Genomic DNA, 19,901 nt, shown 5'->3' with positions numbered 1-19,901 from the left:
ATCTGTGTGTGTGCGGCAGCTAGTGGTCTATCACTGTTCATTCTCACCTATCTGTGTGTGTGTGTGCAGCAGCTAGTGGTGTATCACTGCTCATTCTCACCTATCTGTGTGTGTGTGTGTGTGCGGCAGCTAGTGGTGTATCACTGCTCATTCTCACCTATCTGTGTGTGTGTGTGTGTGCGGCAGCTAGTGGTGTATCACTGCTCATTCTCCCCTATCTGTGTGTGTGTGTGTGTGCGGCAGCTAGTGGTGTATCACTGCTCATTCTCACCTATCTGTGTGTGTGTGCGGCAGCTAGCGGTGTATCACTGCTCATTCTAACCTATCTGTGTGTGTGGGGCAGCTAGTGGTGTATCACTGCTCATTCTCCCCTATCTGTGTGTGTGCGGCAGCTAGAGGTGTATCACTGCTTATTCTCACCTATCTGTGTGTGTGTGTGTGTGTGTGCGGCAGCTAGAGGTGTATCACTGCTCATTCTCCCCTATCTGTGTGTGTGCGGCAGCTAGTGGTGTATCACTGCTCATTCTCACCTATCTGTGTGTGTGTGCGGCAGCTAGTGGTGTATCACTGCTCATTCTAACCTATCTGTGTGTGTGGGGGGCAGCTAGTGTTGTATCACTGCTCATTCTCACCTATCTGTGTGTGTGTGGCAGCTAGAGGTGTATCACTGCTCATTCTAACCTATCTGTGTGTGTGTGTGGGGCAGCTAGTGGTGTATCACTGCTCATTCTCCCCTATCTGTGTGTGTGCGGCAGCTAGAGGTGTATCACTGCTTATTCTCACCTATCTGTGTGTGTGTGTGTGTGTGTGTGTGCGGCAGCTAGAGGTGTATCACTGCTCATTCTCCCCTATCTGTGTGTGTGCGGCAGCTAGTGGTGTATCACTGCTCATTCTCACCTATCTGTGTGTGTGTGCGGCAGCTAGTGGTATATCACTGCTCATTCTAACCTATCTGTGTGTGTGTGGGGCAGCTAGTGTTGTATCACTGCTCATTCTCCCCTATCTGTGTGTGTGCGGCAGCTAGAGGTGTATCACTGCTTATTCTCACCTATCTCTGTGTGTGTGTGTGTGTGTGTGTGCGGCAGCTAGAGGTGTATCACTGATCATTCTCACTTATCTGTGTGTGTGTGTGTGCGGCAGCTAGTGGTGTATCACTGCTCATTCTTACCTATCTGTGTGAGTGCGGCAGCTAGTGGTGTATCACTGCTCATTCTCACCTAGAGGTGTATCACTGCTCATTCTCCCCTATCTGTGTGTGTGTGCGGCAGCTAGTGGTGTGTCACTGCTCATTCTCCCCTATCTGTGTGTGTGTGCGGCAGCTAGTGGTGTATCACTGCTCATTCTCCCCTATCTGTGTGTGTGTGCGGCAGCTAGTGGTGTATCACTGCTCATTCTCCCCTATCTGTGTGTGTGTGCGGCAGCTAGTGGTGTATCACTGCTCATTCTCACCTATCTGTGTGTGTATGCGGCAGCTAGTGGTGTGTCACTGCTCATTCTCACCTATCTGTGTGTGTGTGTGGCAGCTAGTGGTGTATCACTGCTCATTCTCCCCTATCTGTGTGTGAGTGTGCGGCAGCTAGTGGTGTATCACTGCTCATTCTCCCCTATCTGTGTGTGTGCTGCAGCTAGTGGTGTATCACTGCTCATTCTCACCTATCTGTGTGTGTGTGCGGCAGCTAGAGGTGTATCACTGCTCATTCTCACCGATCTGTGTGTGTGCGGCAGCTAGTGGTGTATCACTGCTCATTCTCACCTATCTGTGTGTGTGTGTGTGCGGCAGCTAGTGGTGTATCACTGCTCATTCTCACCTGTGTGTGTGTGTGCGGCAGCTAGTGGTGTATCACTGCTCATTCTCACCTATCTGTGTGTGTGTGTGGCAGCTAGTGGTGTATCACTGCTTATTCTCCCCTATCTGTGTGTGTGTGCGGCAGCTAATGGTGTATCACTGCTCATTCTCACCTATCTGTGTGTGTGTGTGTGCGGCAGCTAGTGTTGTATCACTGCTCATTCTCACCTATTTGTGTGTGTGTGCGGCAGCTAGTGGTGTATCACTGCTCATTCTCCCCTATCTGTGAGTGTGCGGCAGCTAGTGGTGTATCACTGCTCATTCTCCCCTATCTGTGTGTGTGCGGCAGCTAGTGGTCTATCACTGTTCATTCTCACCTATCTGTGTGTGTGTGTGTGCGGCAGCTAGTGGTGTATCACTGCTTATTCTCCCCTATCTGTGTGTGTGTGCAGCAGCTAGTGGTGTATCACTGCTCATTCTCCCCTATCTGTGTGTGTGTGGGGCAGCTAGAGGTGTATCACTGCTTATTCTCACCTATCTGTGTGTGTGTGTGTGTGTGTGCGGCAGCTAGAGGTGTATCACTGCTCATTCTCCCCTATCTGTGTGTGTGCGGCAGCTAGTGGTGTATCACTGCTCATTCTCACCTATCTGTGTGTGTGTGCGGCAGCTAGTGGTGTATCACTGCTCATTCTAACCTATCTGTGTGTGTGGGGGGCAGCTAGTGTTGTATCACTGCTCATTCTCACCTATCTGTGTGTGTGTGTGCAGCAGCTAGTGGTGTATCACTGCTCATTCTAACCTATCTGTGTGTGTGTGTGGGGCAGCTAGTGGTGTATCACTGCTCATTCTCCCCTATCTGTGTGTGTGCGGCAGCTAGAGGTGTATCACTGCTTATTCTCACCTATCTGTGTGTGTGTGTGTGTGTGTGCGGCAGCTAGAGGTGTATCACTGCTCATTCTCCCCTATCTGTGTGTGTGCGGCAGCTAGTGGTGTATCACTGCTCATTCTCACCTATCTGTGTGTGTGTGCGGCAGCTAGTGGTGTATCACTGCTCATTCTAACCTATCTGTGTGTGTGTGGGGCAGCTAGTGTTGTATCACTGCTCATTCTCCCCTATCTGTGTGTGTGCGGCAGCTAGAGGTGTATCACTGCTTATTCTCACCTATCTCTGTGTGTGTGTGTGTGTGTGTGTGTGTGTGTGCGGCAGCTAGAGGTGTATCACTGATCATTCTCACTTATCTGTGTGTGTCTGTGTGCGGCAGCTAGTGGTGTATCACTGCTCATTCTTACCTATCTGTGTGAGTGCGGCACCTAGTGGTGTATCACTGCTCATTCTCACCTAGAGGTGTATCACTGCTCATTCTCCCCTATCTGTGTGTGTGTGCGGCAGCTAGTTGTGTGTCACTGCTCATTCTCCCCTATCTGTGTGTGTGCGGCAGCTAGTCGTGTATCACTGCTCATTCTCACCTATCTGTGTGTGTGTGTGCGGCAGCTAGTGGTGTATCACTGCTCATTCTCACCTATCTGTGTGTGTGTGTGTGCGGCAGGTAGTGGTGTATCACTGCTCATTCTCAACTAGAGGTGTATCACTGCTCATTCTCCCCTATCTGTGTGTGTGTGCGGCAGCTAGTGGTGTGTCACTGCTCATTCTCCCCTATCTGTGTGTGTGTGCGGCATCTAGTGGTGTATCACTGCTCATTCTCACCTATCTGTGTGTGTGTGTTTGCGGCAGCTAGTGGTGTATCACTGCTCATTCTCACCTATCTGTGTGTGTGTGTGTGCGGCAGCTAGTGGTGTATCACTGCTCATTCTCACCTATCTATGTGTGTGCGGCAGCTAGTGGTTTATCACTGTTCATTCTCACCTATCTGTGTGTGTGCGGCAGCTAGTGGTGTATCACTGCTCATTCTTACCTATCTGTGTGTGTGTGTGTGCGGCAGCTAGTGGTGTATCACTGCTCATTCTTACCTATCTGTGTGTGTGTGTGGCAGCTAGTGGTGTATCACTGCTCATTCTCACCTATCTGTGTGTGTGTGTGCGGCAGCTAGTGGTGTATCACTGCTCATTCTTACCTATCTGTGTGTGTGTGCGGCAGCTAGTGGTGTATCACTGCTCATTCTCACCTATCTGTGTGTGTGCGTCAGCTAGTGGTTTATCACTGTTCATTCTCACCTATCTGTGTGTGTGCGGCAGCTAGTGGTGTATCACTGCTCATTCTCACCTATCTGTGTGTGTGCGGCAGCTAGTGGTTTATCACTGTTCATTCTCGCCTATCTGTGTGTGTGTGCGGCAGCTAGTGGTGTATCACTGCTCATTCTCACCAATCTGTGTGTGTGTGGCAGGTAGTGGTGTATCACTGCTCATTCTCCCCTATCTGTGTGCGTGTGGCAGCTAGTGGTGTATCACTGCTCATTCTCCCCTATCTGTGTGTGTGTGCGGCAGCTAGTGGTGTATCACTGCCTGTTCATTCTCCCCTATCTGTGTGTGTGTGCGGCAGCTAGTGGTGTATCACTGCTCATTCTCACCTGTGTGTGTGCGGCAGCTAGTGGTGTATCACTGCCTGCTCATTCTCCCCTATCTGTGTGTGTGTGCGGCAGCTAGTGGTGTATCACTGCTCATTCTCACCTGTGTGTGTGCGGCAGCTAGTGGTGTATCAATGCTCATTCTCACCTGTGTGTGTGCGGCAGCTAGTGGTGTATCACTGCCTGCTCATTCTCCCCTATCTGTGTGTGTGTGTGCGGCAGCTAGTGGTGTATCACTGCTCATTCTCACCTGTGTGTGTGTGTGCGGCAGCTAGTGGTGTATCACTGCTCATTCTCACCTATCTGTGTGTGTGTGCGGCAGCTAGTGGTGTATCACTGCTCATTCTCACCTATCTGTGTGTGTGTGTGCGGCAGCTAGTGGTGTATCACTGCTCATTCTCACCTATCTGTGTGTGTGTGTGTGTGCGGCAGCTAGTGGTGTATCACTGCTCATTCTTACCTATCTGTGTGTGTGTGCGGCAGCTAGTGGTGTATCACTGCTCATTCTCACCTATCTGTGTGTGTGTGCGGCAGCTAGCGGTGTATCACTGCTCATTCTTACCTATCTGTGTGTGTGTGTGGCAGCTAGTGGTGTATCACTGCTTATTCTTACCTATCTGTGTGTGTGTGCGGCAGCTAGTGGTGTATCACTGCTTATTCTTACCTATCTGTGTGTGTGTGTGGCAGCTAGCGGTGTATCACTGCTCATTCTTACCTATCTGTGTGTGTGTGCGGCAGCTAGTGGTGTATCACTGCTTATTCTTACCTATCTGTGTGTGTGTGGGGCAGCTAGTGGTGTATCACTGCTCATTCTTACCTATCTGTGTGTGTGTGCGGCAGCTAGTGGTGTATCACTGATCATTCTCACCTATCTGTGTGTGTGTGCGGCAGCTAGCGGTGTATCACTGCTCATTCTTACCTATCTGTGTGTGTGTGTGCGGCAGCTAGTGGTGTATCACTGCTCATTCTTACCTATCTGTGTGTGTGTGCGGCAGCTAGCGGTGTATCACTGCTCATTCTTACCTATCTGTGTGTGTGTGTGGCAGCTAGCGGTGTATCACTGCTCATTCTTACCTATCTGTGTGTGTGTGCAGCAGCTAGCGGTGTATCACTGATCATTCTTACCTATCTGTGTGTGTGTGCGGCAGCTAGTGGTGTATCACTGCTCATTCTTACCTATCTGTGTGTGTGTGCGGCAGCTAGTGGTGTATCACTGCTCATTCTCACCTATCTGTGTGTGTGTGTGCGGCAGCTAGTGGTGTATCACTGCTCATTCTTACCTATCTGTGTGTGTGTGCGGCAGCTAGTGGTGTATCACTGCTCATTCTCACCTATCTGTGTGTGTGTGCGGCAGCTAGCGGTGTATCACTGCTCATTCTTACCTATCTGTGTGTGTGTGTGGCAGCTAGTGGTGTATCACTGCTTATTCTTACCTATCTGTGTGTGTGTGCGGCAGCTAGTGGTGTATCACTGCTTATTCTTACCTATCTGTGTGTGTGTGTGGCAGCTAGCGGTGTATCACTGCTCATTCTTACCTATCTGTGTGTGTGTGCGGCAGCTAGTGGTGTATCACTGCTTATTCTTACCTATCTGTGTGTGTGTGGGGCAGCTAGTGGTGTATCACTGCTCATTCTTACCTATCTGTGTGTGTGTGCGGCAGCTAGTGGTGTATCACTGATCATTCTCACCTATCTGTGTGTGTGTGCGGCAGCTAGCGGTGTATCACTGCTCATTCTTACCTATCTGTGTGTGTGTGTGCGGCAGCTAGTGGTGTATCACTGCTCATTCTTACCTATCTGTGTGTGTGTGCGGCAGCTAGCGGTGTATCACTGCTCATTCTTACCTATCTGTGTGTGTGTGTGGCAGCTAGCGGTGTATCACTGCTCATTCTCCCCTATCTGTGTGTGTGTGCGGCAGCTAGCGGTGTATCACTGCTCATTCTTACCTATCTGTGTGTGTGTGCAGCAGCTAGCGGTGTATCACTGCTCATTCTCCCCTATCTGTGTGTGTGTGCGGCAGCTAGTGGTGTATCACTGATCATTCTCACCTATCTGTGTGTGTGTGCGGCAGCTAGAGGTGTATCACTGCTCATTCTCACCTATCTGTGTGTGTGTGTGTGCGGCAGCTAGTGGTGTATCACTGCTCATTCTTACCTATCTGTGTGTGTGCAGCAGCTAGCGGTGTATCACTGCTCATTCTCACCTATCTGTGTGTGTGTGTGCGGCAGCTAGTGGTGTATCACTGCTCATGCTCACCTATCTGTGTGTGTGTGCGGCAGCTAGTGGTGTATCACTGCTCATTCTTACCTATCTGTGTGTGTGTGCGGCAGCTAGTGGTGTATCACTGCTCATTCTCCCCTATCTGTGTGTGTGTGCGGCAGCTAGTTATGTATCACTGCTCATTCTCACCTATCTGTGTGTGTGTGCGGCAGCTAGTGGTGTATCACTGCTCATTCTCACCTATCTGTGTGTGTGTGCGGCAGCTAGTGGTGTATCACTGCTCATTCTTACCTATCTGTGTGTGTGTGTGTGTGCGGCAGCTAGTGGTGTATCACTGCTCATTCTCATCTATCTGTGTGTGTGTGGGGGGCAGCTAGTGGTGGTGAATCACTGCTCATTCTCCCCTATCTGTGTGTGTGTGTGTGCGGCAGCTAGTGGTGTATCACTGCTCATTCTTACCTATCTGTGTGTGTGTGTGTGTGTGCGGCAGCTAGTGGTGTATCACTGCTCATTCTTACCTAACTGTGTGTGTGTGTGTGCGGCAGCTAGTGGTGTATCACTGCTCATTCTCATCTATCTGTGTGTGTGTGGGGGGCAGCTAGTGGTGGTGAATCACTGCTCATTCTCCCCTATCTGTGTGTGTGTGTGTGCGGCAGCTAGTGGTGTATCACTGCTCATTCTCATCTATCTGTGTGTGTGTGGGGGGCAGCTAGTGGTGGTGAATCACTGCTCATTCTCCCCTATCTGTGTGTGTGTGTGTGCGGCAGCTAGTGGTTTATCACTGCTCATTCTCATCTATCTGTGTGTGTAAAACTGTGCCATGTGACCTGTGTAATACTGTGTCATGTGACCTGTGTAAAACTGTGTCATGTGACCTGTGTAATACTGTGTCATGTGACCTGTGTAATACTGTGTCATGTGACCTGTGTAATACTGTGTCATGTGACCTGTGTAATACTGTGCCATGTGATGCCAAATGCAGGTTGTAACAACGTGCAGCTGCAATGTTGCAGGAGGTAATCAGCAAAGGAAGTCTTGTGGTAGTTGTCTTTCCTTTCTTGGCAATTATAACAATGATAAAGCCTAAGGGCGAAACGCGTTGACCTTGACACTGTTGTCACTCTGCACTTTATGTTTTTATTTTGATTGCTGTTATAATTGCCAAGAAAGGAAAGACAACTACCACAAGACCTCCTTTGCTGATTATCTCCTGCAACATTGCAGCTGGACGTTGTTACAACCTGCATTTGTTTCTAATCAGCTCTACTAAGTTGCACAGAGAGATTGCCAAGTTTTACTTTGATCTCCAACGATACAGATCATTCTGTTAGTCACTACTAGTGACCGCAAAGATCTCCTCTAAGTCACCACTGTTAGTGACCGCAAAGATTTCCTCTAAGTCACCACTGTTAGTGACCGCAAAGATTTCCTCTAAGTCACCACTGTTAGTGACCGCAAAGACCACTTTTAAGTCACAATCTGTGACCGCAAAGATACAACCGCAAGTTAATACATGTAAGTCACAATCTGTGACTGCAAATACCTTGCTGTATAACATCACTGATGTCCACTAAAGATTCTACTCCTAGTCACCACTTGTGACCGCAAAGACCCCACCACTAGTCACCTCCGTGACCGCAAAGACCTCATTACAGTCACTACAAGTGACCGCCAAGTCCAATAAGCTAACACAGAAAGTGAGATACACATAGCCTAATGGTTAAGATCTCCCTCTCTTACCCTAAAGGTCACAAGTTCAATTCCCACCACTACAAGTGACCGCCAAGTCCACACTGCGAGGATTGCATTATAGTCACTGCACGTGACCGCAAAGTTTAACATCCAAGTCACTGAATGTGACCGCAAAGACCACACTAAAAGAGAAATCAGGTGTGCCAAGAGACCAGCGTAAGTTGCAATCTCCCCCAAGACTCCCTAATTACACACGGAATAGGGGAATACACCTTCTGATACACATACAGATTAAAGTTAAAAAAATTGCAACATAATAAGCGCTTGACAGAATATCAAGGATCACTGGTTACATTACAACTATATTGAAACAGCTACGATCACAAGTGTGACGTAGGAAAAGTCACATGACATATTTTTAAATACCAGTCTCTCACTAACGGACCGGTAACACACACCCGCCACAATAGCGGGGAGGTCATCTCGTTTGGATCTTTAAGTTTTTTTAATCCAATTTCTGGACATTATCATTTGTTACACTATATAACAGGTACCTGATTATCAAATAGCGGACAATATATTACAGTTATTCAATTGTTTTCTCTGATGAAATCGATGTTATAAGGGAGACGTCCCTTTTTATTTTATGTATGCTTTTAACAAGTTATTAAATTTCTGTCTAATTATACAAATGTTTTATTAGTTTATATATATATATAGATAAGAAGCTCACATTAGACAACAAGTTTATATATATCAGTTGTATATACCTGTTTATATCTTTTTATTAACTGAATGTTGATAAATACTTAGGATTACCTACAATAAATATATAATAACAACATTGCAGTACATACATTAAACATTAATCCAATCACAAATTACAATATATTCGAATTAAAGAATTTAACTAAATACTCTACCCGTGCTAATCTAGCGCTGGACTACATTCACTACATATCAACCACTGTTTTCTTAGAGGGGAATACATTAGTCTAGCAGGGTCAATTCTCCAGCGCCTCATCTTTCTCACTACCGTGTAATACTGTGCCATGTGACCCGTGTAATACTGTGCCATGTGACCCGTGTAATACTGTGCCATGTGACCCGTGTAATACTGTGCCATGTGACCCTTGTAATACTGTGCCATGTGACCCGTGTAATACCGTGTAATACTGTGCCATGTGACCCGTGTAATACCATGTAATACTGTGCCATGTGACCCGTGTAATACTGTGCCATGTGACCCGTGTAATACTGTGTCATGTGACCCGTGTAATACCATGTAATACTGTGCCATGTGACCCGTGTAATACTGTGCCATGTGACCTGTGTAATACCATGTAATACTGTGCCATGTGACCCGTGTAATACTGTGTCATGTGACCTGTGTAATACTGTGTCATGTGACCCGTATAATACTGTGCCATGTGACCCGTGTAATACTGTGCCATGTGACCCTTGTAATACTGTGCCATGTGACCCTTGTAATACTGTGCCATGTCACCCGTGTAATACTGTGCCATGTGACCGTGTAATACTGTGCCATGTGACCAGTGTAATACCGTGTAATACTGTGCCATGTGTCCCGTGTAATACTGTGCCATGTGACCCGTATAATACTGTGCCATGTGACCCGTGTAATACTGTGCCATGTGACCCGTATAATACTGTGCCATGTGACCGTGTAATACCATGTAATACTGTGCCATGTCACCCGTGTAATACTGTGCCATGTGACCGTGTAATACTGTGCCATGTGACCAGTGTAATACCGTGTAATACTGTGCCATGTGTCCCGTGTAATACTGTGCCATGTGACCCGTATAATACTGTGCCATGTGACCCGTGTAATACTGTGCCATGTGACCCGTATAATACTGTGCCATGTGACCGTGTAATACCATGTAATACTGTGCCATGTGACCCGTATAATACTGTGCCATGTGACCGTGTAATACCATGTAATACTGTGCCATGTGACCTGTGTAATACTGTGCCATGTGACCGTGTAATACTGTGCCATGTGACCAGTGTAATACCGTGTAATACTGTGCCATGTGTCCCGTGTAATACTGTGCCATGTGACCCGTATAATACTGTGCCATGTGACCCGTGTAATACTGTGCCATGTGACCCGTATAATACTGTGCCATGTGACCGTGTAATACCATGTAATACTGTGCCATGTGACCCGTATAATACTGTGCCATGTGACCGTGTAATACCATGTAATACTGTGCCATGTGACCTGTGTAATACTGTGCCATGTGTCCCGTGTAATACTGTGCCATGTGTCCCGTGTAATACTGTGCCATGTGACCCTACGCACATTCTGTCAGTAAGAAAGACAATTTTACCTTCTCTCAGCTCGGATTCCCAGACTACTGTTTTGTCTTCTTTTGATGTCACTTTGAGCTGAATGTTACTTGTCATTTTCATCAGATAAATCTCACTGTAAGGATACAGCTGGGAGTTGTCATTGTACTGCAACATGAGGCTCTGAAATGGTTAAAGCACATTAGTGTCTCTGACCCTTTGTCACTCCCCAAATCATAGAACAAAACAAAATAAGTGATTAAAACAATCAATCAGGTGCTAGAATGGCAGCTCTATGTGATGTAAGCGCACAATATCCGTACGCAGTCACACGTCTGTGATGTAAGCACGCAATATTCCGTACCCAGTCACACGTCTGTGATGTAAGCGCACAATATCCGTACCGAGTAACACGTCTGTGATGTAAGCACACAATATCCGTACCCAGTCACACGTCTGTGATGTAAGCGCACAATATCCGTACCGAGTAACACGTCTGTGATGTAAGCACACAATATCCGTACCCAGTCACACGTCTGTGATGTAAGCGCACAATATCCGTACGCAGTCACACATCTGTGATGTAAGCACACAATATCCGTACCCAGTCACATGTCTGTGATGTAAGCGCACAATATTCCGTACCCAGTCACACGTCTGTGATATAAGCGCACAATATCCGTACCCAGTCACACGTCTGTGATGTAAGCGCACAATATTCCGTACCCAGTCACAGGTCTGTGATATAAGCGCACAATATCCGTACGCAGTCACACGTCTGTGATGTAAGCACACAATATCCGTACCCAGTCACACGTCTGTGATGTAAGCGCACACTATCCGTACCCAGTCACACGTCTGTGATGTAAGCGCACAATATCTGTACGCAGTCACACGTCTGTGATGTAAGCGCACAATATCCGTACGCAGTCACACGTCTGTGATGTAAGCACACAATATCCGTACCCAGTCACACGTCTGTGATGTAAGCGCACAATATCCGTACCCAGTCACATGTCTGTGATGTAAGCACACACTATCCGTACCCAGTCACACATCTGTGATGTAAGCGCACAATATCCGTACGCAGTCACACGTCTGTGATGTAAGCGCACAATATCCGTACGCAGTCACACGTCTGTGATGTAAGCGCACAATATCCGTACCCAGTCACACGTCTGTGATGTAAGCACACAATATCCGTACGCAGTCACACGTCTGTGATGTAAGCGCACAATATCCGTACGCAGTCACACATCTGTGATGTAAGCACACAATATCCGTACCCAGTCACACGTCTGTGATGTAAGCGCACAATATCCGTACCCAGTCACATGTCTGTGATGTAAGCACACACTGTCCGTACCCAGTCACACATCTGTGATGTAAGCTCACAATATCCGTACGCAGTCACACGTCTGTGATGTAAGCGCAGAATATCCGTACGCAGTCACACGTCTGTGATGTAAGCGCACAATATCCGTACCCAGTCACACGTCTGTGATGTAAGCACACAATATCCATACGCAGTCACACGTCTGTGATGTAAGCACACAATATTCCGTACTCAGTCACACGTCTGTGATGTAAGCTCACAATATCCGTACCCAGTCACACGTCTGTGATATAAGCGCACAATATCCGTACGCAGTCACACGTCTGTGATGTAAGCACACAATATTCCGTACCCAGTCACACGTCTGTGATGTAAGTGCACAATATCCGTACCCAGTCACACGTCTGATGTAAGCACACAATATCCGTACCCAGTCACACGTCTGTGATGTAAGCACCTAATATCCATACGCAGTCACACCTCTGTGATGTAAGCACACAATATCCGTACGCAGTCACACGTCTGTGATGTAAGCACACAATATCCGTACGCAGTCACACGTCTGTGATGTAAGCACACAATATTCCGTACCCAGTCACACGTCTGTGATGTAAGCGCACAATATCCGTACGCAGTCACACGTCTGTGATGTAAGCACCTAATATCCATACGCAGTCACACCTCTGTGATGTAAGCACACAATATTCCGTACCCAGTCACACATCTGTGATGTAAGCACACAATATTCCGTACCCAGTCACACGTCTGTGATGTAAGCACACAATATTCCGTACCCAGTCACACGTCTGTGATGTAAGCACCTAATATCCGTACGCAGTCACACCTCTGTGATGTAAGCACACAATATTCCGTACCCAGTCACACGTCTGTGATGTAAGCACACAATATCCGTACGCAGTCACACGTCTGTGATGTAAGCACCTAATATCCATACGCAGTCACACATATGTGATGTAAGTGCCTAATATCCGTACGCAGTCACACATATGTGATGTAAGTGCCTAATATCCGTACGCAGTCACACATATGTGATGTAAGTGCCTAATATCCGTACGCAGTCACATGTCTGATGTAATCACCTAATATCCGTACGCAGTCACACGTCTGTGATGTAAGCACCTAATATCCGTACGCAGTCACACATATGTGATGTAAGCGCCTAATATCCGTACCCAGTCACACGTCTGTGATATAAGCGCACAATATCCGTACGCAGTCACACGTCTGTGATGTAAGCGCCTAATATCCGTACGCAGTCACACGTCTGTGATGTAAGCGCACAATATCCGTACGCAGTCACACGTCTGATGTAAGCACACAATATCCGCACGCAGTCACATGTCTGTGATGTAAGCACACAATATCCGTACGCAGTCGCACGTCTGTGATGTAAGCACACAATATCCGTACGCAGTCACACGTCTGTGATGTAAGCACACAATATCCGTACGCAGTCACACGTCTGTAATGTAAGCACACAATATACGTACGCAGTCACACGTCTGTAATGTAAGCACACAATATACGTACCCAGTCACACGTCTGTAATGTAAGTGCACAATATCCGTACGCAGTCACACGTCTGTGATGTAAGCACACAATATCCGTACGCAGTCACACGTCTGTAATGTAAGCACACAATATACGTACGCAGTCACACGTCTGTAATGTAAGTGCACAATATCGGTACGCAGTCACACGTCTGTGATGTAAGCACAGAATATCCGTACGCAGTCACACGTCTGTAATGTAAGCACACAATATACGTACGCAGTCACACGTCTGTAATGTAAGTGCACAATATCCGCACGCAGTCACACGTCTGTAATGTAAGCACACAATATCCGTACGCAGTCACACGTCTGTGATGTAAGCACACAATATCCGCACGCAGTCACACGTCTGTGATGTAAGCACACAATATCCGTACGCAGTCACACGTCTGTGATGTAAGCACACAATATCCGTACGCAGTCACACGTCTGATGTAAGCACACAATATCCGTACGCAGTCACACGTCTGTGATGTAAGCACACAATATCCGTACGCAGTCACACGTCTGTAATGTAAGTGCACAATATCCGTACGCAGTCACACGTCTGTGATGTAAGCACACAATATCCGTACGCAGTCACACGTCTGATGTAAGCACACAATATCCGTACGCAGTCACACGTCTGTAATGTAAGTGCACAATATCCGCACGCAGTCACACATCTGTAATGTAAGCACACAATATCCGTACGCAGTCACACGTCTGATGTAAGCACACAATATCCGCACGCAGTCACACGTCTGTAATGTAAGCACACAATATCCGTACGCAGTCACACGTCTGTGATGTAAGCACACAATATCCGTACGCAGTCACACGTCTGATGTAAGCACACAATATCCGTACGCAGTCACACGTCTGTGATGTAAGCACACAATATACGTACGCAGTCACACGTCTGTAATGTAAGTGCACAATATCCGTACGCAGTCACACGTCTGTGATGTAAGCGCACAATATCCGTACGCAGTCACACATCTGTGATGTAAGCACACAATATCTGTACCCAGTCACACGTCTGTGATGTAAGCGCACAATATCCGTACCCAGTCACATGTCTGTGATGTAAGCACACACTGTCCGTACCCAGTCACACATCTGTGATGTAAGCTCACAATATCCGTACGCAGTCACACGTCTGTGATGTAAGCGCAGAATATCCGTACGCAGTCACACGTCTGTGATGTAAGCGCACAATATCCGTACCCAGTCACACGTCTGTGATGTAAGCACACAATATCCGTACGCAGTCACACGTCTGTGATGTAAGCACACAATATTCCGTACTCAGTCACACGTCTGTGACAGTGTTTAACTCATTAGCTCTGAAAGCTATCCTGTTGTTTTATGTACACTGCAGGGCAGGAGGTTATTTTAGTGGGGCAGATCAGTGTTTAACTCATTAGCTCTGAAAGCTATCCTGTTGTTTTATGTACACTGCAGGGCAGGAGGTTATTTTAGTGGGGCAGATCAGTGTTTAACTCATTAGCTCTGAAAGCTATCCTGTTGTTTTATGTACAGGGCAGGGCAGGAGGTTATTTTAGTGGGGCAGATCAGTGTTTAACTCATTAGCTCTGAAAGCTATCCTGTTGTTTTATGTACACTGCAGGGCAGGAGGTTATTTTAGAGGAGCTGATCAGTGTTTAACTCATTAGCTCTGAAAGCTATCCTGTTGTTTTATGTACAGGGCAGGGCAGGAGGTTATTTTAGTGGGCCAGATCAGTGTTTAACTCATTAGCTCTGAAAGCTATCCTGTTGTTTTATGTACAGGGCAGGGCAGGGCAGGGCAGGAGGTTATTTTAGTGGGGCAGATCAGTGTTTAACTCATTAGCTCTGAAAGCTATCCTGTTGTTTTATGTACAGGGCAGGGCAGGAGATTATTTTAGAGGGCCAGATCAGTGTTTAACTCATTAGCTCTGAAAGCTATCCTGTTGTTTTATGTACAGGGCAGGGCAGGGCAGGGCAGGAGGTTATTTTAGTGGGGCAGATCAGTGTTTAACTCATTAGCTCTGAAAGCTATCCTGTTGTTTTATGTACACTGCAGGGCAGGAGGTTATTTTAGAGGAGCTGATCAGTGTTTAATGGGGCCCCTAGAGGCGGACGCAGTGTAGACGGCAGGGGCCTTTAATCTGCGGAGGAATAAGGCCTTTTGCTCTGGTAAGGATGAAGTGGGAGGAGCAAGGGAAGGCATTACTTAAGGGGCCAGGGCGGGAAAATAGCCAGATTGTTAAGAAAATTTTAGGTGAAGCATCTCGACATTTGGTCTGGCATCTTTCCCCGCTTCTGTTGAGGAGCTGTTGGGCCGCATCCAGGAGGCTGCTGTGCAGAGAGGACCTACCTGGTTGGAGGAGCAGTTCCAGTCCATCTTTGGTGATCCGGTTCCGGTGGCGGATGCTACGGCGGTGAGGCCCAGGTCTTCTAGGAAGTCTTGTCCTCCTGTTCGGTTGAGTCCGGAGCCTGCTGGTCGGTCGTCTGGAGTGAAGAAAGGAGTCTCTGTTCCAGGCCGTCGGAGTTCGTCTTCAGCTGGGTCCTCGGCAGCGGTGAGTTTTCCGGTTTCAGCGGAGGCAGGGCCTGGCAGTTCCGAGTGCGTCAGCGATCCAGAGCTGTGAGCTTCCCTCCTGGTTTCTTCTGGTAAATTTCCAAAGGGGACTGGCGCTCATGGCCGGGTACGGCCTGCGGTGGCAAGAGGTGTTATGTGGGATTCACAGGAGCAGGGTGACGGCTCGTCTGGGCCTGTTGGTGTGGTTGAGATATGTGCAGTGGGTGGGATGGCCGCGGGGGGTCTCAGGTGGGGCCTGCCACTTTTGCGGCCATAGATGTGGGCCAGAATTCTGTAGAAAAAGGGGGATATGGAGGGCATATGGTTTCTTCGGCTACGCATGAGGGCCAGGGGTATGGGGCGGGATCCGGGCATCAGGATGGTCATATTCAATTTTTGGCCACACATGAGGGCCAGGGGAATGTTGGGGGATCCAGTGGGGTCAGAGGCTGCAGATAGGGCCTCTGGGGGGAATCCTGGTAATATGGGCAGATCTACAGCCACAGACAAGGGACAGGTTTATGTTAAGGGATCTGTCAAGGAAAAGGGATCTGTCAAGGAAAAGGGCCAAGCTGCAGGGTTCTGGGGGGTATGATGAATAAATATATTCTTAGGGAGAGTTGGAGGAGATGTTCAGGGATGTTCGGGAGGAGTCCCCTCCCCTGGGTGGTGGCTTGGCTTTATGTTTGTCCCCCTCCTCTGGTGAAGATTATGTTCCTCTCTCTACTGAGGCCCATAGTTCTAGGTCCATCGTTCCCTCCTCTGGTCTGGGTTATGCAAGTTTTTATTCACGCTGGGGCGGGGCCACTCCTGTTGCTTCTGGCAGGGGGGTTTGGGGTCCTAGGGTTGGGAGAGGGGGGGTCATTTGTCACGTGCATCTGTTTATTTTGCAGACATTGAGCAGCGGGGCAAACGGCCGCTGGATCTTGCTGGCTTTTCTTGTGATGCTACGGAGGGTGTCGACAGCCGGGAGGATGACTCCTTTGGCCTGCATGGTTCTTGGACAGAATCCATTAGCCTGGAGCCGGATGATGGAGTCCCTTGGACTGGGGGTCCTGGTTCCTCAGGTCAGGTTGGTTTAGAAAGTAGAGGTGTCGAGGGGCATGTGCATGGGGCAGAGTTGACATCTACGGTATCTTCTAGGGGTGCCTGGTCACTTGACAGATGGCCACGTGGGCCTGGGGTTCCTTTTGGTGTGGGTAGAGGGAGATCACATAGGAGGCCAGTATCTGATGTGTTGGGGTCAGGGGGCCTTGGGGTGATGGCTGCAAAAAGAGGTAGAGGGATTGCTACGGTTGGCAGGGTCGGCCAATCTAGGGGGAGACGGGGTAGGGGTGGTTATTTGCCCTTGAATGTTGTTTCACGTGTTCCTGTTTTGAGGAATGTGATACGGCGGCTGCCCCAGGTTGAGTCAAATGTACGGGGCGTGGTTGCCGGGACATCGGTGGCAGAAGGCACAGCTACGGAGTAGTGCAGGAGCGGGCTCCAGTCTGGACTACTGGGAGATAGCGTCGGCGGCGGAGTTCGGCCGTCTGCAGAGGCCAGTTTAGGTGAGATGGAAGTCGAGTCTGCTGGGGGTGGGAAGTCTGTTATGGAATGTGGGGGAGTGTCTGGTGGTGAGACTGTGTCAGGGTCTTTGTTGGTTGGATTGTGGGAATTGTTGTCGCAGCTGGAGGGGAAGGGAATCGCAGTGCAACCGGCGGTAGCAAGGGTTTGGTTACCTCCAGAGGGTTCTCCCTCGACCCCCGCATTGGGGAATGCGGCTACAGTTAATACTGTGGGTAGTGACCCCTCGGGGGGTGGTTCTGCTGACCAAGTACCTGGTTCGGCGGTCTTGACGGGGGGGGTCATTGAGAAAGTGACTGTCGGGGCTCAGCTTAAGGTGGTGGACACAGCAATGTCCAGATCCTGCCTTTGCTTGATTGGGCCATTAGTTATGCATTTATCGGCTGATCTTCGGGACAAGATTGTTAAGCGGGAATTTATTGAGCTTTTCTCCCTCCTGCCTCTGGACCAGTCTTTTGAAATCCCTGAGGATTCGAAGAAAGATTCGGTTAGAAAAGAGAAGGAGGAGTGTAAGAAACGTTATCGGAAGTTGCCGAAGACGTTTACGAATTGGTTCCAGGCTTTTATGATTTATGCTAGTGTTTACGAGCAGGGTGCGGCATTATTTTGCTACCTGGACGAAATTGCGGCTGATCAGAGAACTTATGGGGGAATGGCCTGGTGGGCTTACGATGAACAATTTCGGCAACGTTTATCGGTTAAGCCCGCTATGCGGTGGGATGATTGGTATATGGGTTTGTGGCTAAAGATCATGACTCCGCTTAGGGCTGCCTAGCCCTTTCGAGCTGGAGCCGGTGGTCAACCTTCTGGGGGGGCGACGGCTAGTGGAAAAAAGGGCTATTGTTTTGCCTTTAATGAGAAATTTGGTAAGTGGGGTGCGACGTGTAAATTCCGACATGAGTGCTCGGATTGTGGGGGTTCCCACCCCTTTTTCAAGTGTTTCCGAAAAGGAAAGTCCGGCGGGAGTTTGGAGTCGGCTGACAAAGGGGCGCGATGAAGCCGTGGCTTGTCAAGTACGCTCGGGTACGGGGTTGTAGGGAAAAGGAGGCTTTGTTGCTACACGGCTTCAGCTTTGGCTTTGTTATCCCTTCTCAAGCTGGTCAGTGTGTTTTTCGTGTCAATTTGAAGTCGGCTCGTCAGTGGCCTGAGGTGGTAAATGAGTAACTTGGGAAGGAGGTTGCTATGGGCAGCATGGCCGGTCCCTTTTTTTAGCTTCCGTTGCCCGATTTGCGAATTTCGCCTTTGGGTGTTGTTCCGAAGCAGGAGCAGGGGAAGTTTTGCTTGATCCATCATATATCCTTCCCAAAAGGGGGGTCAGTTAATGATGGGATTCCTGATGAATTGGCTTCGGATAAGTACGCCTCTTTTGATCAGGCTGTTAGTCTGGTTAGGGCGGCGGGTAGGTCTGCTTTGCTAGCAAAAATTGATATTGAAGCATGGTTAATAGGTCTGTGGTGATCTTTACAGATACCATGGGGGTTGTTTCTGCTCTGAATACCTTGTCTTCTTCCTCGCGGCCGGTGTTGCGACTGTTGCGCTTATTGGTGTTGAAGTGTTTGAGGATGAATGTTTTGGTATGGGTCCTAGTGTGGATAATGCTATAGTCGATTCTCTCTCTCATTTCCAGTGGCGCAGGTTTCGGGAGTTGGCTCCAGGTGCAGATCAGTTCGGGTGCCAATTCCCCACCCATCTCTGGAGGCTTGGAACGGAGGACTGGCTTGAGTGGTGATGAATTCTTTGGCTCCAGGTACTTGGGCATCTTATGATAGACCAAAGTCAAGTAATGAACCCCTGGGGGGAGCCTATAGGGGGGTGCGCTAAATATTAGGAAAAAACAAGTCTGTGCACAAACCGTGAATGGTAACGTGTGGACGAGCAAAAGTGTAGAACAAATGTGAAGCGGCGGCTCCTCTGGTCCTCGGAGTGAAGATTCTGAAAATTAGAAATAAAAAAGAGGGCGCCACATAGCGTGATATTGTTGGATCTAAGTCATAAAAGATAAAATCGAAAGGCTTACCGAAAAGCTATGCACTGTACTGTGACCGGTGCTATCAGGCAGACTAACACTCTCAGTGGTTAGCACACTGGTGAGTCGCTGATATGCTGCGTCTGGTCCAAGGCAGGTAAATCTCTGCGTGGCTTTGTTACAGGTGAGCGTAAATCTGTGGGGAGTTGTATTGCAGGTTGCGGTACAAGTCAGGACCATACACCTTTTCAGAGTTGATAAATAAAGGAGAAAGACAACTTCCGTAGAATAGAATAATCTCTTTAATCCATAAAAGAATCGCTACGCGTTTCTCGACCGTTATCTGGTCGTTTCCTCAGGCATAAAACAATGGAGACAA

The 19,901-nt window shown here is 48.3% G+C and overlaps 1 protein-coding gene across 1 annotated transcript in view; it reads right to left on the bottom strand.

The window, feature by feature from the left end:
• The window catches only part of LOC128648353 (caspase recruitment domain-containing protein 8), a gene marked incomplete at its 3' end in the record, with an annotated part of 368,408 nt that overhangs the window by 18,734 nt on the left and 329,773 nt on the right, over positions 1-19,901 (bottom strand). Inside the window, 1 exon segment of the mRNA XM_053700953.1 lies at positions 10,580-10,721. Coding sequence (XP_053556928.1) covers positions 10,580-10,721 — 142 coding nt within the window.

The sequence above is a fragment of the Bombina bombina genome, chromosome 2, assembly GCF_027579735.1.
Source record: "Bombina bombina isolate aBomBom1 chromosome 2, aBomBom1.pri, whole genome shotgun sequence".
NCBI lineage: Eukaryota > Metazoa > Chordata > Amphibia > Anura > Bombinatoridae > Bombina > Bombina bombina.
Note: the sequence above shows the minus strand (reverse complement) of the source record. Positions and strands in the feature narration are given on the sequence as shown.